Here is a 16,308-nt window from a genome sequence, read left to right on the forward strand (position 1 = left end):
AACGGGAACCGTGCCGCAGAAGAGTTCGCTTTTTAATACAAGACCGGGAAGGAGACCGTTCCGAGGACCGAAGCATGGAAAGTTTCCTGCCGTTGGAGAATACCTTTTCAAACATGTGCGAGAGCTTAGGCCCACCAGTATCGTCGTGCCGTGGTACCTCGTTACTCCCGGAATTGTCGCGAAGAGCTTCAACAAGACGCCTCAACGCACTCGGCGGAACCAAGGACGACGCGCTTTGGGAAAGCGGTGACAGCGGCCGCGGCGATGATTCTCAGTCGGACTTCTCAACCAGTGATTCTGACTAGACCGCGCATGACCGAATCTGGCTGGTTAAAGTACGTGCTAATTCTGTTAAAAACCCTTCGTTTGCGCTATAATTTATTTTCTTCTTTAATGTATTATATCGCGCGTGTTAGGACTATATATTGTGCGTTATTTCAGATGTGCTCGCGAAATCTCCGCGTAATTTGCGCACCCCCTTTTCGGAGCTCCAAATTCGCGAAAAAAAGTGCGCAAATTATGCGAGTAAATACGGTAATACATAAGGAGTACAGACTTCGCTTGCCAAATGTACATATTTCTGAATCTCAGTACAAGCGAAACAAAAGCACACTCATTCGGCACTCATGACCTTTCCTTTTTTCACCAAAGCATGAGTGCTCATTAAACTGCACGGCTGACATTTATTATCAAGCTAAATGGGGGCTGCAGTTGCTGTCGAGGCTGAGGAAGTTGTGAAGTGTAAATGTCAATGGCCACATTAAGTAGCAGTGGACTCGCTTTCAGCTTCACGATCGCAACCGAGCGGCATACTTCAGCTCATCAGCAACTCCTAAACAGCAAAGTGCTTTCATGCAATGGCCAGGAAAATTCAGAAGGTCACCATACCCCAAAAACAGATTCATGCACTAACCCGCCAAAAAGAAAGGACAGGCATTAAAATGTTGTTCCTCCTTTGATTGCTTAACTTTGTAATTACATTACAAAGCCTCAATTTCTGAAGCATTCAAAAATGGATAAATCTTTAGCCAGTTAAAGAAAAAAAGAAGCCATCAAAAGCAATGCAGTCAGTCTTTCTCTTACTAACATGCACACAATACTCAGATAGATGCAATCAAATAATGACACAACAAACACTACAGTACCAACACATCGATAGAAGTTCTCAAGTGAAGACCAACAAAGAGGTAACCTCACCAGGCTAGGGGACTCCACATAGTTTTCCAGCTTGGTGTGGCTGAACTCGAGGCTGATCACATTGAGCAGCTTGTCTCTGTTTGGGTTCTCGAAGTAGCGACACCAATCCTTCATGGTCATCTCTATGTCCTTCTGTGTAGTCACATCCATCACATCCAGAATCCTGCGGCTCCCTGAAACCAAAAGAGAAGACGTCAAGTAGGAACTCAATCATAGGAAGAAAAGAAAGTGTGAAAAGAAAGAATCGAATAAAATAGAACTGTGGGTTGGAATCAATGACCTGGATTGTCAATGTTTATACAGAGGTGTGCGTTATGCGTCATCAATATAGCACACCTGCTATATTACGGATGCATAAATGATGTATGTTTGCTTTACCACAACAACAATTTTGTCAGCCAATACACGTGTACACTTTATCATCGATCACTACCTCTACATGCAGAAAATAAATAGCAGCAAACCCGTTAAAAGGGCAACTTACAATCAACTCAAGGCATTTAGACTTTCAAATACAGTGAGCTCTCACTTGAGTGAACTTCAAGGGACCCAAAGAAATTCACTTAAACGAAAGTTCACTAAACTGAATATTCACTAGAATACGGAACAGCATTGAGCACAGCAGATGTCAAGTGAAAAGTGTGAAATGCAATTTATTTTTAAAAGTATTCTGTAATTTTCATTTGGGCTGGCGTCCTTAAAGTGCAAGAAGAGACAAAGCTGTCCAGATAGTATGTTTCTGTGGACTGCATCTGGCACAGCTTGCTGCTGTGACACAAAGTCTCGCAACTTTCTGGCATATCCTGCAGCCTCAGCTATACAGGATTTGAACCTGCCTCAGCCATTACAACTTTGTCGCACTCTTCTTTCAGTTCCAGATAACCTCTGGAAACAATTTCCAAATCTGATAGTTCTACACAGGTAAATGAAGCGCACTTGACTCGTTTTTGCCTGCCACACGGCGGCGCTGCATGCACAAGCGATGTTGCACCGCCGCCGTGGATGTACAATTTGGGGGCGGCTCGCATTGGCTACACCAGTGCTGCTGAGCGCAAAACTTCATTGAATTGATCTCAAAAATTAGCCCAGGTTCACAGATAAAGTTCGTTCAACTGAAATATTCACTATTCAGAAATTCATTTAACTGAAAGATTTTTGCATAGAATGCATAGGAAAATCTAAAAGTTCGTTATTCTGCAATATTTGTTAAACCAATGTTTGTACAAGTGAGAGTACAACGTGATATTTTATATCATGTGATATTCATATCCCAGTGACATTTCCTACAGGCCCTCTTTGGACAATTTCAGGGAATTTTTTGAAGGAAGTATCCCTCTGATGAAAAGAAAGGTTGTCACAGGTACCACTGTTTCTTTCATAAAATTTTCATTAATGAATGTAACAAAGCCTATGTTATTTCCTGTGCAACACTCAACAAGCAACACCAACAAGCTTCGCAATAACTTCTGCTTCCCTTCAGAGCAGAGTACTTAAGTCAAAAAACGAATGTCCTTGAAATGAAAAGAAACACGTTATAGAATTATTGCATTCACATTCAACAGCTGTTGACGGAGTGGATGATTTTTCATAACAGCCAAATGCATATGGAATTCTGTCTAGCAAGACAGAATTAAATGGCTCAACCTTACGACTTTTGAAGAAGAGGTCATCAAATAGATAGATCGCACAAGAATATAACTGAATCAACTAACCGGTTTCGTTGAACAAGTCATAAAATGGAACAAGCAGACTCTAAAGTTAGCGTCAAATCATAAGGTATTGCAGAACACGTACTTTCTTTTACTCTCTATTGAGTGTACGAACAATAACTTTACAGATATCATATGCACAAAGAAAAAACATTGGCAAGCACAGAACACTGCTGCGTACATTGATACTCACCAACACATACAATAAATTACTTACATTATGACAAGTAAGATACAACAAAAGTGGAATGCAAATAAAAAGTAGGGGTTAAGAAAATGCACTCACCAACACACTGCCTAACGTCATTACATGTGAAATTATGGCTTGGCAACCTGTTAAAAGAGTAAAAGGAAGGAAAGAATAATGTTAAGTCGCAGACTGATTGGCTTACTAGTTGGCATTACACCCCAAAGCAACAGCACGCCTATGAAGCCAGAGGTTCTGATGTCAGCACCAGGTTAAAAAGCCAGAACTAGAAGATCAACTAACAGACGCATTCTCATATGATCGCTTTAATGAGAACAGGCACAAGGAACCTTCCAAAAGAACTGGACAAAGTGAGAAAGAAGTTTTTATTGGCTTTCCTGGTATGAGTCTCGCAAAAGCTCGAGAATGAGGTAATATCGGTAAATGCAATCACCCAATAATGCCACCCCAGATGCAGTTGCTTAAAAGGCACCATAATATAACTGCATGAGCTTCATTGTAATAAAAAAGCTGCAGCAGCCCCATGTTTAGCCATTAAGGAGAAATGCTTAATGGCAAAACAAGCAGCATCTCACAATGATCGCTTCTATTAATTTCAAAATCACAACATGCGACGCCCAAATACTGACGATAGATGACACTGTAGATGCGAAGCAAGGCCGTTAATCCATACATGCATGCATTTTGCGAAAAACAATACAAAAAAAAAAACATTGACCACTTGCCTCATCCCCATGTTTGCTTTGCTCTTGAACAGCAGGGGGTACTCAAAGCCGTGTTCTTGTAGATACTTCAGAGTGAAGTCTGGGCAACACAACGTTATGTAAACGTTACAAACATTGGCAATGAAGAAGAAACACAGTTATTTTTTCTAAAACAAGTGAAACTCACTGATAACACAACTGTTTAAAAACATTTTTTAAATGCAACGTAGTGTGGCAGTTGCGAGTCATTTAAACTTCAATATCATAGACCAGGAACTCAACAATGCAATTCAACATTAAACTTACAGGAAATGCTTTCATCTGTAACTTTAGTATGTCAATGCAGAAGCTAAACGTTTTGCAGGGCCCTCAGAAGATAACTTATGACGCCGTAAAATGCTACAACGCAACACATTTTTAGCATCAGTTTTCGATTGCTTCCTGCACGACAGGACTTTCGCGTCAACATCGAAGGGTCCCGCTTGTAAATGTACGCATACGGCATTACGCTATCTCGATGCCACATCGCAGCGAATGTAAGCACACACCACGCCCACGGAAGCAGTTAGCCCGACAGACTCCATGTATCTACAGCTGTTATGGCATGCTGCGCGAGATTACACAACACGAGTAACTGCTCGGCGAAACCTCGCTGGGTTCGCACTGTAATCGCCATCGCGATAATGCCGCACTAAACTCACCTTCACCCTTCATCTCTTTGACGAAGGAGCAGGTAAACGCCGGGCTGGTCACTTTATCCTCCACGGTGAACATTCTGCGGCCTTCGATCTCGTCGTCTTGCAGGCAGTCTTCGGTGTAGTGTCGTCGCTCTTTCACCCGCTATACGACGCGCAGCCGAGAGATGAAAGAGAAAAAAAAAAAGCACATGATGCGAGAGAAAGAGGGCAGGCGATTAGAGAGAAGAGGGCAGCGAACCTTCCCAATCCGTACTATGGCCAAGTGTTGAGGAGTTGGCGTCTACGGGCGTATAAACACAAGCACAACAAACACACAACAAAAGAGCGAGGCGAGCATAGACTTTTTACCCCCGCACGAAACCTGCCGACAATGTAAAAGTGCTCGTCAGAAACTCCGAAGCCTTTTTTTCTAAAAGACGACAGGTTTTCTTCTAGACGCAGCTGGCTGAGAAAACAATCGAGGCAGAAGGAGAAACGTTATGAGAACGCTGGAAGAATCGAGAGCCAGCCAGGCCTATATAGTGCACGGACGACTCGGTTCAAAAGCTGAACAGCTGGCATACTACGGCAGAAGATGGGAACCCTGCAAGCACGTTGCCCCAGCGACGAATCGCGAAACGACGCCAGCCCGCAGATCGGCTCGCGTCAGCAACAGGGCCGACGGGCAAAAGTTTAAAGCGACGACAAAGCACCTGGCTAAACAGCTATCCAAAAAAGTAAACACAGCGAGCTGGCTGGAAAGCCTCCTCAACGCACATCGCTGCCGATCGCGTCACGTATTCGATCGCAAAACGTCGAGAGTTCCCAACGTCGGTCGGAAAGGCTCTCGCGGTAAGCAGCGGTGATTTCAGCACACTTAATGCTAAGTGATCAGCAGCCAAAATACCTTCGACGAGAGCGATGTCGATCCCGAAGGATCTTTCTCAGCATTCACATCGGCATCCGCCATGATCGTCTGTCACAGGCTTGATGTTTTGATTGGGGAAAACGAGACAACAAAAAAAGAGAGAGAAATGCGGTCAGCACCCGTGCTGCCACCTGGAGAAAGCGCACCAAACTACTCGCCGCAGACGAATGGCTAATCCCGCCAGATTTGGAGAAAACGAAAATTAGTTGATACCAAACTTCGCGGTAAAGGCGTTTCTTCAAACATACATGAATAAACAAAAAATAAGAAAAAATTCCAGAGCTACTTTATGACAGTTATACCAGGGTACATGCTAGTACATTGATCGCGCGTACCGCACATTCCTCGCGACTCGAGATCGCAACCCGCAAAGTTTCGACCGGCTTGGAAAAAAAAAAAAAAAAATCCCGATCACTTTCTCTTATTGCGCCCTAAGGCATCGGATGCTACCATTGTATCGCAATGCGTAAGTGGAAAGAACTACAAGTCGTGATGCTTCAGAAAACATTTTCTTAGGTGGAAAATACAAAGCGACACTGACAGCACATGGTTCTTTTCTTCTACGACAGGTAAGCAACCGGCAACATTTTGTACCTATGCCCGATGTATGGCAATCGAACAAGCAAAATGCAAGGCCACGCTATTAAACTCGTCTAAGAAGAGCGTATATTAAGTGGAATTAAAATATAACGAAATTTTTTAATAAGCAGACTTCGCCGAAAGATGGGATAAGCTTTGTCGCTGCGTTTCCCGCGTGATTAATAGTAAACGTTCTATGGTACAAGCTTTCTTTTCTTTGCCAAGGGAAGCAACAGGCTAGCAAAAATACGAACTGATAGCTTTTCGGGCAGCGTTTGAAGGCAGTCAGTTCTCAAGAAGATCGAACTCTCCGCGTAATGTGAAACGATTCGTGTTCAGTTTCATATTACGCGAGGAGCTTTACGAAAAAGGGCGGGGCGCGAGGGTGAAGAGGCGGAGACTCGCGACATTTGGAGAGGAGGAATAATGAAGCCGCAAAAATCGTAACAGCGACTCTCCTGTCGGAAATGTCGATAAATTGAGCAACAGTATAAAATCTAGCAGCGGGCATCAGAAGTTTTCGTTTTTGTTGCTTGGCAGGATCAGGGTCATTATCGGACTCTTATCAGAATGCTTTGCGCCGTGTTGACGCACCTGTCGCTCACACAACTCCGATAGCCGTACTATCTCTCTAGCTACTATAGCCATACTAAATATGCCCATCACAAGGGTCTACCCCCCCTCCCCCCCCCCCCACCTCGCTAAGTCGCCGCTGATTTAATTTTTTTTTTTTAATATAAGCTTTTACGAGCATTGCTAACTTTATTGGGGAACGTTCAACCACGAATCTGCCTCTGTAATGTTTTATTACGATTACCTTAATTTTTATACTCAACTTGGGCTGGCACTCAAAAGGATCCGGGCCGTCATTGTATAGCGGCAAATTATAATGATCATCTTAAGTAATCTGGATAATGTTGTCAAGGTACAATGAAAAATATCCTACCGGTCTGTCTCTAGAACTAAACCGAAATTTCAGCTACAAGAAGCTGATTGTATGTGTTTAAAAGTGCACAAGTGTGGAGTACGTATGCCAGTTCACAAAAGACGTTTTTACCACACTTGAAAATGCACTATTTTGCTCCGGGCGCCGGCACAGCTTTTTTTTTTTTTTTTTCCCTCCATCGCTACTACTGTTTCTCATCGGGCAAGACAGCCAACCAGCTTCAGGGGGATCACGCGGTCGCTATGTGCTACAACGTCGCCCCGCTGAAGGCTCAAAAATGCCTAAAAAAAGGCTCAAAAAGTCCGGCCCGGTCAAGAAAGAGGCATTGTATATCCTCCGAAGCAGGTCCATAGCGGGCAAAGGGGAGACATTTATAAAAGCGCTTTGACAGCCTTCCGCTTGTCGGTTCAAGATGAAAGGGCACCAGTTGAAGAACGGGCGCGCATTCGTTTACGACCATCCCCCACAAAGAGTGTCTTCTCATAGAAAAATAAAAACCCACACCTCCGAAAAATCGGCGCCCTCTCCTTCGACTCAACAGAGATGCCAAACATTTGGACTGACCCCCTCTAAACACCCGTCTCCCCAGTTTGGGAGACAGAAAAAAGCGCCTCTTCCCACAATAACCACTCTCTCTCTCTCTCTAAACACGCCAAAGTGTCCAGTAGGTTGAGCTACCGGGTCGTCCCTTTCCAATATTTTGTTTACTTGTTCTTTCCATTATTTTTACGGGCGAACTTTGCCGCTATAGAGAGGAATGCAAGCGCAAAACCATGCGAGAAAAAAAAAAATAAGGGGATTTGTAAAAAAAAAAAAAACGATACATTTTGTAAGAGAACGCCGCCAAGCGTTCCGGTGTCCGCACTAGTTTGAACTGTCCATATGCTGTTGCTGCCCCGTTCGCGGAAACGACGCGATAAGGGTAAACAGAACGCGCGAAACTTGAAAAACAAGAGCGCAGCCGCGCCAGACGCGTGCGAACGTTAACAGCGACTACAGAACCGCGACAAAAAGAAATGGGCGGTATCCAATTAACACGATTATACGTGTGTCTTGATGTGATAATGTGGTGTATACAAACAGCTGGGTAATCAATGTTGACAGTTTGGAAAGTTTTCATCAGCAGGTGTAAACATTCGCAGAATGAATCCTCGGCGCCTCTCCTTTGCTTAACGAATCTGAGATAACAGCCATTTTGAGCGAGACAAAGACTCGGCATATTTAACTAAGAAATCTTAACTAATCGATATTTAGACAACTCGTTTTTTACAAATCGTAATAGTAGGCACTAATTGCAAACAAAACTAGCGGGCAAGGAACGCATGTTACTATTATCGGTGTGTGTTGGATTTCGTGTGCAGTCGGTGGGAGGAAATTTGCGAATAAAATGAAAATTTAAACGCTCTTTTAAAATAATTTGAAGTGTTCTTTCGACGTGCATAAACCTGCCCCCAAAGTTCTTTTTCACTTTCACTTAGGCAAAAACATGGCAGCACAACTGAATAGACAGTGTACTGTCATAATAGGCGAGAAAGAAAATAGTAGCCTTAATACGTCCAGGTGGTTATTTGCAATTTGTGTCACTGCAATGTACAAGACAGGAATTCACAAAGCGTTTGAGACGCGTGGCTAAAACTACAATCGTCCACAAAACGCGCACGAAATCTAGTCAAGGTTTGCATCACCACTACGACAAAACGCTGTAAGCTCTGGAAATTAAGCGGCAGTTATTAGGTTTATCATAACGCAGTAACCTCGCAATATCACGATTAACTTGGGTACACAAGTGAAGAGCAATCCGAAACTCCTAGCCCGTGCACCATGCGCGCAGAACGCGTCTGGGCAAGATTTTTTTTTTTTCTCGGCCGCAGCAGACAAAGACGGCCGAGCACAAACAAGAAAGCTCGAGCCGCTACGTTTTCTCAGCGCTTCCGCGTCGGCCAAAAAAAGCAGCACACGTCGTGGAGATGAGCGCACTGCCACTTGATAACTTCGTTCGGACACGAAAAAACTCGACAAAATGGCTGCAAAGCTCAACAACCATCACTTTCGATGCATCGACAAGGGGAGAGATTTGGCCTCGGAGAGAAGGCTACCCTCGACGCTTCTGTACGCACCAGCTTTCGCCGCTCCTCAGTGTCCTCCTCCATGGCTTGCCGCGATGAATGACGGCGTGAGAAGTTCGCCGAATCAAAGTTTTCACCGATTGCACCTGAAGCGCTCTGCAAATTTTTCACCGACTGTATTGTTGGGGTGCGTGCGTGACCGCGAGTGTGTACCTCATGACGACAGATCCCCCACTCGCTCGCTCACGCCTTCTTCCCTAGGTCACGTGACCCGTCCCCGCCTGCGCGCCTACTGCTTCGTTGCGTGCCGTATACCCATACTTCCGCTTATATTCTGCTCGGTAGTCACTGAACCGCGAACAGTCGTTATCGGACTCTGGAACAGCGCAGGGGCGGACCTTTTCACCGGTTCGAGATCCAGGTTGAGTTTGGAGAGAAGTAAGCACTCAGTGGCACGAAATACGGGCCATTCACACGAACGCACCGCGTGCACTGAGCCAAGTGTAAGGATAGGTGCACGCTAATCGATAATTTCCTCGCAGGGGTCCCAGGGGGTCTCACAATTAGTACGCTCGCGCTTAAATTATTACGTCAACCGTGCTCCTGGGGCATGTCACAGGTAGAGGCGTGGCAGATAATCCTCGTCATGTGAAACTACATCTCTCAGTTTGTGCGGGTGTCACCACTGGTGTAATATTGCCTATCTTGCGTACGAAGTAAACAACTGCGATGCGGGTGCTGTAGTCGTGCGCCGTGTGTGATTGCGTGTCGGCTGCTGAGCTCTGGCTTTCCGAGCTGGTGTATTTTGTGTTTCCGCGCGTGTCTGTAACGCTTCTCTCTTGCCCCCATGAATATCCCTCCCGGAGCAGAGATTTTATGGACTGACTCTATCGGAGACCGCCCCAATATCGTACAGGAACTGGTCATTCAGTCGTTGGTGAAGGAAATGAGCAAGCCGGAGAACAACATCAACGCTCTGTCCTGGCGGAGGCTACATCTCAGCAGGGCAAAGCTCAAGGCTTCCAGCAGAACGTCAGCTCTTCTCTCTGGATTCGCGATGGTTCGTACGGAGTTTCGCACCGTTTGTCTACACCGATCTAGAGCTCGGAACCATGTTTTCTCATCTGCCGGCAGTTTCTCATGAACGTGTTGTGCCGGTTCTTGCGAGGGTTTACCATTGTTTCAACCGAGGGAAAGTTCTCGGTAACTTCCCTTCAACATAATCCCCATCGCTCAATCACTTCCAGTCCAAAAAAGCATGCATGGTCAAGCGTAAGCGTAAACAAACACTTCGGGGATTCCCCACGCTAGTACTTTCGGTTAATCGCTCATGCAGGCTTCCGCCCCTTCACAGAGAGAGCGTGCGTTTTTCTGTGCGTGGCGTTGTAATGCGCAATAGGTGGAAAACTTGGGTATGTGCCCAAGGATATATGGCGGGATGAGCGTAAATAAGCACACACACGGCTAGCATATTGTCCATGCTCCTTATTATGCACTCGCCACGTCAGTCTACAAGCGATGCGTACTCGATCAGTTACAGACTGCTTTCAAGTATAAGCCGCGTGGGTGTGTGTGTGCACGAACGTTGCACAGAACTGTAACATGTACAGAAACTTAGGTTGCTTTTGCATAGTTAGCAGGATGGTCGTAGAAAAACCAGTTTACAATCACCACTGATGGCGTGTTACGATCTCCTCTTTCTGCACTTCAGTGATTCGTGATCTCAATGTTTTCGATCGGTGATCCGCTTGGCACTATGTGGCAGAAGATGTATGAACTGCTGTGAAAGTCTGGTAAAAAAAGTGGAAACAGCAATTCCGCTTTCATATTATTAGCTGTAATGAAAATGGTAAACCACTCGCATGGAAATGAGGAAACACAGGAGAAGCAATTTATTAATATTACTTCACGATGTCACAGTTTCATTGATGCAGCTGATTATGATTGGAAGCAATGTGGAGTGTAAGTTTGTTAGTGTCAGTTTCTTGCGGTGTGTCCCTTTGTGCACACTAAGCTCTGTCAGTTTGTACAAGATGAGCTTATTATTTCTTATCTTTATGCTGACAAGCCCCCTTGTTTGCCTCGCAGAATCAATTAAAGGGAAAGAAACTGCACACTAAACAGAACTCTTAGACACTTCGCTATGCTTAAGCTGCATATGTTCAACTTTTTGCAACAATAAAACCACAAGTGTCGATATAGTTTCTTCATAGTTTCATCTAAAAAAATTTGTGCATTTCATTGTAGACATTGAAGAACAGTACAAATGTGAGAACACATGTTATGGCATTCGTTTCCTCTGAAGCATGTAGCAATTTGTCTGGTTACTTTCTGCTATGTTGGCCAACAAACAGGCCTTGAGACGTGGAATGACTATAGCAACACTGGTAGCTGGTAGATGGTTAAACAAACCATCGCAACATGTTGCGATGGTTTGTTCAACCACAACACAATATAAACTATTTTTATTGTTGTTGTTCTTATGCATACGTCATGGAAAAGAGCAAGCAAAATGCTGCGTGTAAGCAGTTGCCTTACTGTGGACACATTACACCAGCGTCCGACTAGAGTAACGTTCATCACTAGAGAAAGAGCATTATGTCATCTCAGATTGTACTCTGCACCGCAGAATGGTGCTGCCAACATTAACCCCTGCCGTCCATGTTTTTGGCAACCCAGTACTTCTTGGTACATAATGTGTATGTACCGACAAGCTAAGAGCGTCTAATAACGCAATTTTGCGAATCACCTTGTAACAGAAAGAGAAACATCCAGCGTAGGATTGCGGCAGTTCTTTCTAACTCGTTGCTTCATCTCCAGGTGGCTCTGGTAGAGATCCAGCTGAGCAAGTCCATCCCAAAAGAGCTGCTGGTTGCGTTCAGTGTGTGCACAACGCTGCTCGTCTCGGTGCACATGCTGGCACTCATGATCTCGACCTGCATCCTGCCCAACTTGGAGGCCGTGGCCAGCGTGCACGGCATAGCCGCGGTCTCCGAGTCGCCCCACGAGAAGATGCACCTCTACATCGAGACGGCCTGGGCATTCTCCACTGTCTTCGGCATCTTGCTCTTCATGGCAGAGATCGCCATTCTCTCCTGGGTCGTCTTCCACGACTACAGCCGGCAGGCAGCCCTTGCGGCCACCATCATCCTCATACCCGTCGCCATAGTGTTCGTCATCTTTGCAGTGCACTTCTACCGACAGCTTGTTACCCACAAGTTTGAGCAGTCGGTGATGAGCGTCAAAGAACTTGAGAACATGGTCAGCCAACTTCAAGACGGGGGCGGGACCAGCGCCGACAATGGAGCGTCGCTTCTCAGTGTTTGAGTTCGGCACTGCCTGACGGACGGTGTACACCCGTTTTGCTGCCACCGCATGTGCAAGTGGTGTCGTACAGCGAATGTAATTTATTGCTGCACTCGATGCCAGTCACCGATTGACAGGCTTGTATTGTTTGCAACAAAAGCCTGTTCTATATGCTGCTTCTTGCGGCTAATGTAAGGTACGATGTGCTGAATATTAGTCAGCCACTTTGAATAAGTGCATTAATGCCAGAACATCTAGAAAGCCTTGGCGGCTATCTAGTTCCTCTCTGCGCCATGCTTGTACGTTTGTAGCTTGACAAGCAAGCATATATTTTGCCAAGAACGAGATCCAGAACATTAAAGACATATGGCCAGTATTACATTGGGTAACCTTGCACATGTATTTACGTGCTGTTATTGACTAAAATGTAAGTTCAAAGCTGCAGCACGTCACATTATCAGTGACGGTGTCGCTTGCTCAGCCAACGAACTATTGAGCCTGCAGTGGAAGCGGTGGTATTGAGACTAAGCTTGCATGATGAGTGTTGCTTTTAAGTCTGCGACATTATCGCAAAAATATTTACCAGCATTTGTCTGTAGCTTAAGCCTTTCTCTTGGGTAGAGCTGTCAAACTAAACAGTTGGTCATCCCAACTTGCATATTTAATTTCTTTCTTCAGGCACACTATATATGCGCATTTGTTTCCTATTGCTTGAGATTGTTTACACACACCAAGCAAGTTTGTTCATTTCTTTTGCTGTTTTCGGAATGACAATGTTTGACGAGTCCTATTATTGTTAGGCGCTTCAGGTTGTTTGTATGCAACAAGCAAGTTAACTTATTTTTCCCTGTTTTTAGAATGACGATTGACTAGATTTAATAAGAGTTTTAGAGTTGCGGCAGTTCATCTTTGGAGCCCTAAAGTGCTTTTCACACAGGAGGTACAAGATTTAGAATAGGGTTCAATGTTAGCTCTGTGTGTTTTGCGCTTACAGCGCTAGAAAAGAAAGCTACGACAATTAATAATGAAAAGTTTATACAATAATTTGCCTTTGGTACACGTATCCTTTAAAACTTTTATTTAGAAGATGTAGTGGTAATGAATTCACTGGTAGTCAGCATCATATATGAGAGTCTAAATTATGTACCTGCCGTCATCAGCCAAAACAATCGAACTTCATCATCTTGTCCTCTGAAATTGACATCCAATCATAAAAACAGTGGCTATCTTTCCATCAGTCGTTGTGCCTGGGATGGGAGAAAATGATAGCCTAAACCAGCATTTACTAATATCGTCATCAGTTGCTTAGAAATCGAGCCAGTTTTGTCCTAGGCGAGAGTTGTTGCTCCGACAGATGCTGTCATGTTCATTGAAGCAAAGCTTTTAGCGCTATATTTGAGAAATGGGGTGTTTGATGCAAAGGTGATGCTGCGTAATTTGGGGGCAGAGTCGCAGGGGCTACCTGCTTGCGCCATAGCGATAACATTAATCCATTATTTGCTTTGCTGATAGTGATGACGTATGGCGTGTGTTGGCACAGGGGCCAGATATGACCGATGAGTACCAAGACTGCGGTAATGATTTTTTGAAGAAGACTTGAATGGTGATCTGTAGATGTGATGTGGCTGTACAGGGGTCTAAAAATGGTCACCATAAAGTGTGCCAAGTGTATGTCTATTAAAATTGTGACTCATTAGTGAAGTCTCCACTCCACTGATTAACAAAGCTTCACCTTTTCAGGCCATATAAGAAAGTCTCACCACGCGATAACTTCTCAGTTGTTCTGCTTATGCAGTGCGATACTGGGTATGGGGGGTTGTGGGTAGGTGGCATTAACATGTGGAGCATAAAGGGTGAGCACCTACATTCACAAAGCGCCAAAAATGGCAGGCACAACAGACAAGCTGTGCTCATCCAAAAATATTCATAATAGGCAGTGGGAAATTCTTAGCTGGACTAGGACTACATTTTCTGTTTTTTAAATTTGTGCAGAATCACCCTCTTTTCACTGCCCAAAGAGCATAAGGAACAAAATTTTAAGCTAAGGAGTGCTTAAATGCCTTCAGTGCCAAGGTTATTCTTTCACTGTAACAATTTCGACAATGCTGTAGAGATTTCACTCCAGCTGCCACTTAAAGGGACCGACAACAGGCCAGAATGTGTTATTAGATCCTGGTGGAAATAAAAAGACCACGAATTATAGTGACAGAATCGAGCATTCTTTCTTTATCCGAGTAGTAATTGTATTTTGAAAGGGTGTTTAAAAGATTAAAAAAACCTGTATGTTGCGCAGCCTAGCAGAAGTGCCTTGAAGCTAAATTATGGAGTCGTTAACTTTGCTGTACGTAGTCTGATGCTTTCATGCGCACCACATTTCGTGCTCAAAATCAGAGTGTGTATATTATTAGTCGTCCCTGCTCTATTCTGTGCTGCTTACGAGGTAAAAAAAAGTTGCACGCTGAGAAGAGGCGCTGCCTTCGCGTCAAATAGTGGAACATGTCGAGCTGCAGCGCATGCATGCGGAGTGCACGCATGCGCAGCGAACTGCCGCGCAGAAACACGAAGAGCTCTCGTGCTCACCTCCCACTGTTTGCAGTATGTATTGTGTATATACAACTTCAGAATCGCTGCGAACCGGAAATTTGGATTATAAATGTTTTATGGTGTTTTTGATGTTACCATTCCGTGATTAGACACTCTGATCGATAAGCTTTCCATTGCACTAAGGAAAATGGGTACCATAAACATTGGTTTTTGGTCCCTTTAAGCTCTGCAGAGTGCTTGCAAACTCGCATAGGAAAGAATGAAGAATTAGAATTGTGCACCGAGGTTATTGGCTGTGGCAACAGGCACGTAAAGTGAACAGCAGTTCGACAAGGTACTAATTGCATCGAGCAGTTCACGAGTAATGAACTCAATGTAGATGCTCTCCGCCTAGCACAAGTGTTTCAGCTCTGTGCCAATGCACGGAACAGAAAGTGTTCATATTGAATCTCTCCTGATGTGAAGATCTGTTTTCTTCTTTTATGTAAAGGAGTTTAAAATGTACTTAAGCATTTGTCTATGTGTAGGAAGTGTGAAAGCACATTTACACCATTTGCTACACCAAAGGGAAAAGTGTCGCCTTCGAACATAACGATGGAAAACTCATCCGCAGCTGTCGAGTGCCCACCTTATACTGTTCTACATCCTGTAGAGGAAAGAGGCCAGTAGGCACAGCAAGGAAGGGAGCTACGTTTGGGTAGTACAGTATCGCTGCAACAAACAGACCATGCAACTGCTGCTGAAAACGAACGAAGCATGCTTGTTGGTGCTGCGATTTTTTCCATAAGAGCTTCCTGCGAAGGTTACTATGTGGAAGTCTGGTGCTAGTGTCTACAGTAGTTGCATTTACGGTGGTTTATGTCATAGAGCTTCCTACAATTGCCTAGAGGGAACTCTGGCGCTGCGGTCGTTCAGCCACCTTGGGAATGATGGGGAGTACATGGATTTGCCTAATCTTCGTGCTTACAGCTACGAACGCACTTGTGGCTTTGTTTATTGCTGTGTTTTGGCATTCGTTTCGGATAAAAGAATGGACTGTTGTGAACTTCGTGACCTGATTTGAATTGGTGAGCCTAAAAAGGTTAAAGTGGTGAAGTGGTACTGCTGACTTACGCTGAACTTCGTCTTGCGACAAAGCAGATGCAGGCGATGCGGAGCCAAACGGAGCCAAAAGGACGAAGTTTAGACAAATCCGTGTACTACCCATCATTCCCATGCTGGCTGAAGTGCCATGCGTTACAGCTCCCATAGACACTAGCGCCAGAGTTTCCTCTAGTGTGTCTATAGGAAACTCTATGCTTTATGTGGCATGAGAATGATGGGGCAGCAGTTTGACTGAAATTCCATCATCCTGGCTCAAAACAGTCTTGCAACATTGCAGGTTCATCGTTTTCAACATCCTTCGTCGTAAGTGCTGCACGTAAATGAACAGATCTAAACTAGC

At 44.6% G+C, this 16,308-nt stretch overlaps 2 protein-coding genes across 5 annotated transcripts in view; one reads left to right on the top strand and one right to left on the bottom strand.

The window, feature by feature from the left end:
- Positions 1-9,289, bottom strand: part of LOC119389762 (lysine-specific demethylase 2B) — a 58,129-nt gene extending 48,840 nt beyond the window's left edge. Inside the window, exons 1-5 of one of the 3 annotated variants that reach the window (XM_037657141.2) lie at positions 9,066-9,289; positions 4,520-4,658; positions 3,840-3,918; positions 3,193-3,239; positions 1,198-1,370 (exon numbers count right to left, since the gene is read on the bottom strand). In XM_037657141.2, the coding sequence (XP_037513069.1) occupies positions 1,198-1,370; positions 3,193-3,239; positions 3,840-3,918; positions 4,520-4,658; positions 9,066-9,098 (471 nt within the window). In that variant the 5' untranslated portion in view covers positions 9,099-9,289. Of the gene's footprint in view, positions 1-1,197; positions 1,371-3,192; positions 3,240-3,839; positions 3,919-4,519; positions 4,659-4,754; positions 4,878-5,402; positions 5,495-9,065 lie in introns of those variants that run through there. The other 2 variants (XM_037657140.2, XM_037657142.2) reach the window with 2 other exon arrangements.
- Positions 9,290-9,310: 21 nt separating this feature from the next.
- LOC119389765 (calcium release-activated calcium channel protein 1) lies at positions 9,311-15,368 on the top strand. Of its 2 annotated transcripts, XM_037657154.2 has the most exons (3): positions 9,311-9,452; positions 9,931-10,074; positions 11,835-15,368. In XM_037657154.2, the coding sequence occupies exons 2-3, from the start codon at positions 9,961-9,963 to the stop codon at positions 12,339-12,341; spliced, it is 621 nt and encodes a 206-aa protein (XP_037513082.1). In that variant the 5' UTR covers positions 9,311-9,452; positions 9,931-9,960; the 3' UTR covers positions 12,342-15,368. The 2 variants fall into 2 exon arrangements, with proteins under 2 accessions (XP_037513082.1, XP_037513081.1); XM_037657153.2 differs by lacking the exon at positions 9,311-9,452 and having other exon boundaries at positions 9,498-10,074.
- Positions 15,369-16,308: the final 940 nt, after the last annotated feature.

Source organism: Rhipicephalus sanguineus, chromosome 4 (assembly GCF_013339695.2).
Source record: "Rhipicephalus sanguineus isolate Rsan-2018 chromosome 4, BIME_Rsan_1.4, whole genome shotgun sequence".
Lineage (NCBI taxonomy): Eukaryota > Metazoa > Arthropoda > Arachnida > Ixodida > Ixodidae > Rhipicephalus > Rhipicephalus sanguineus.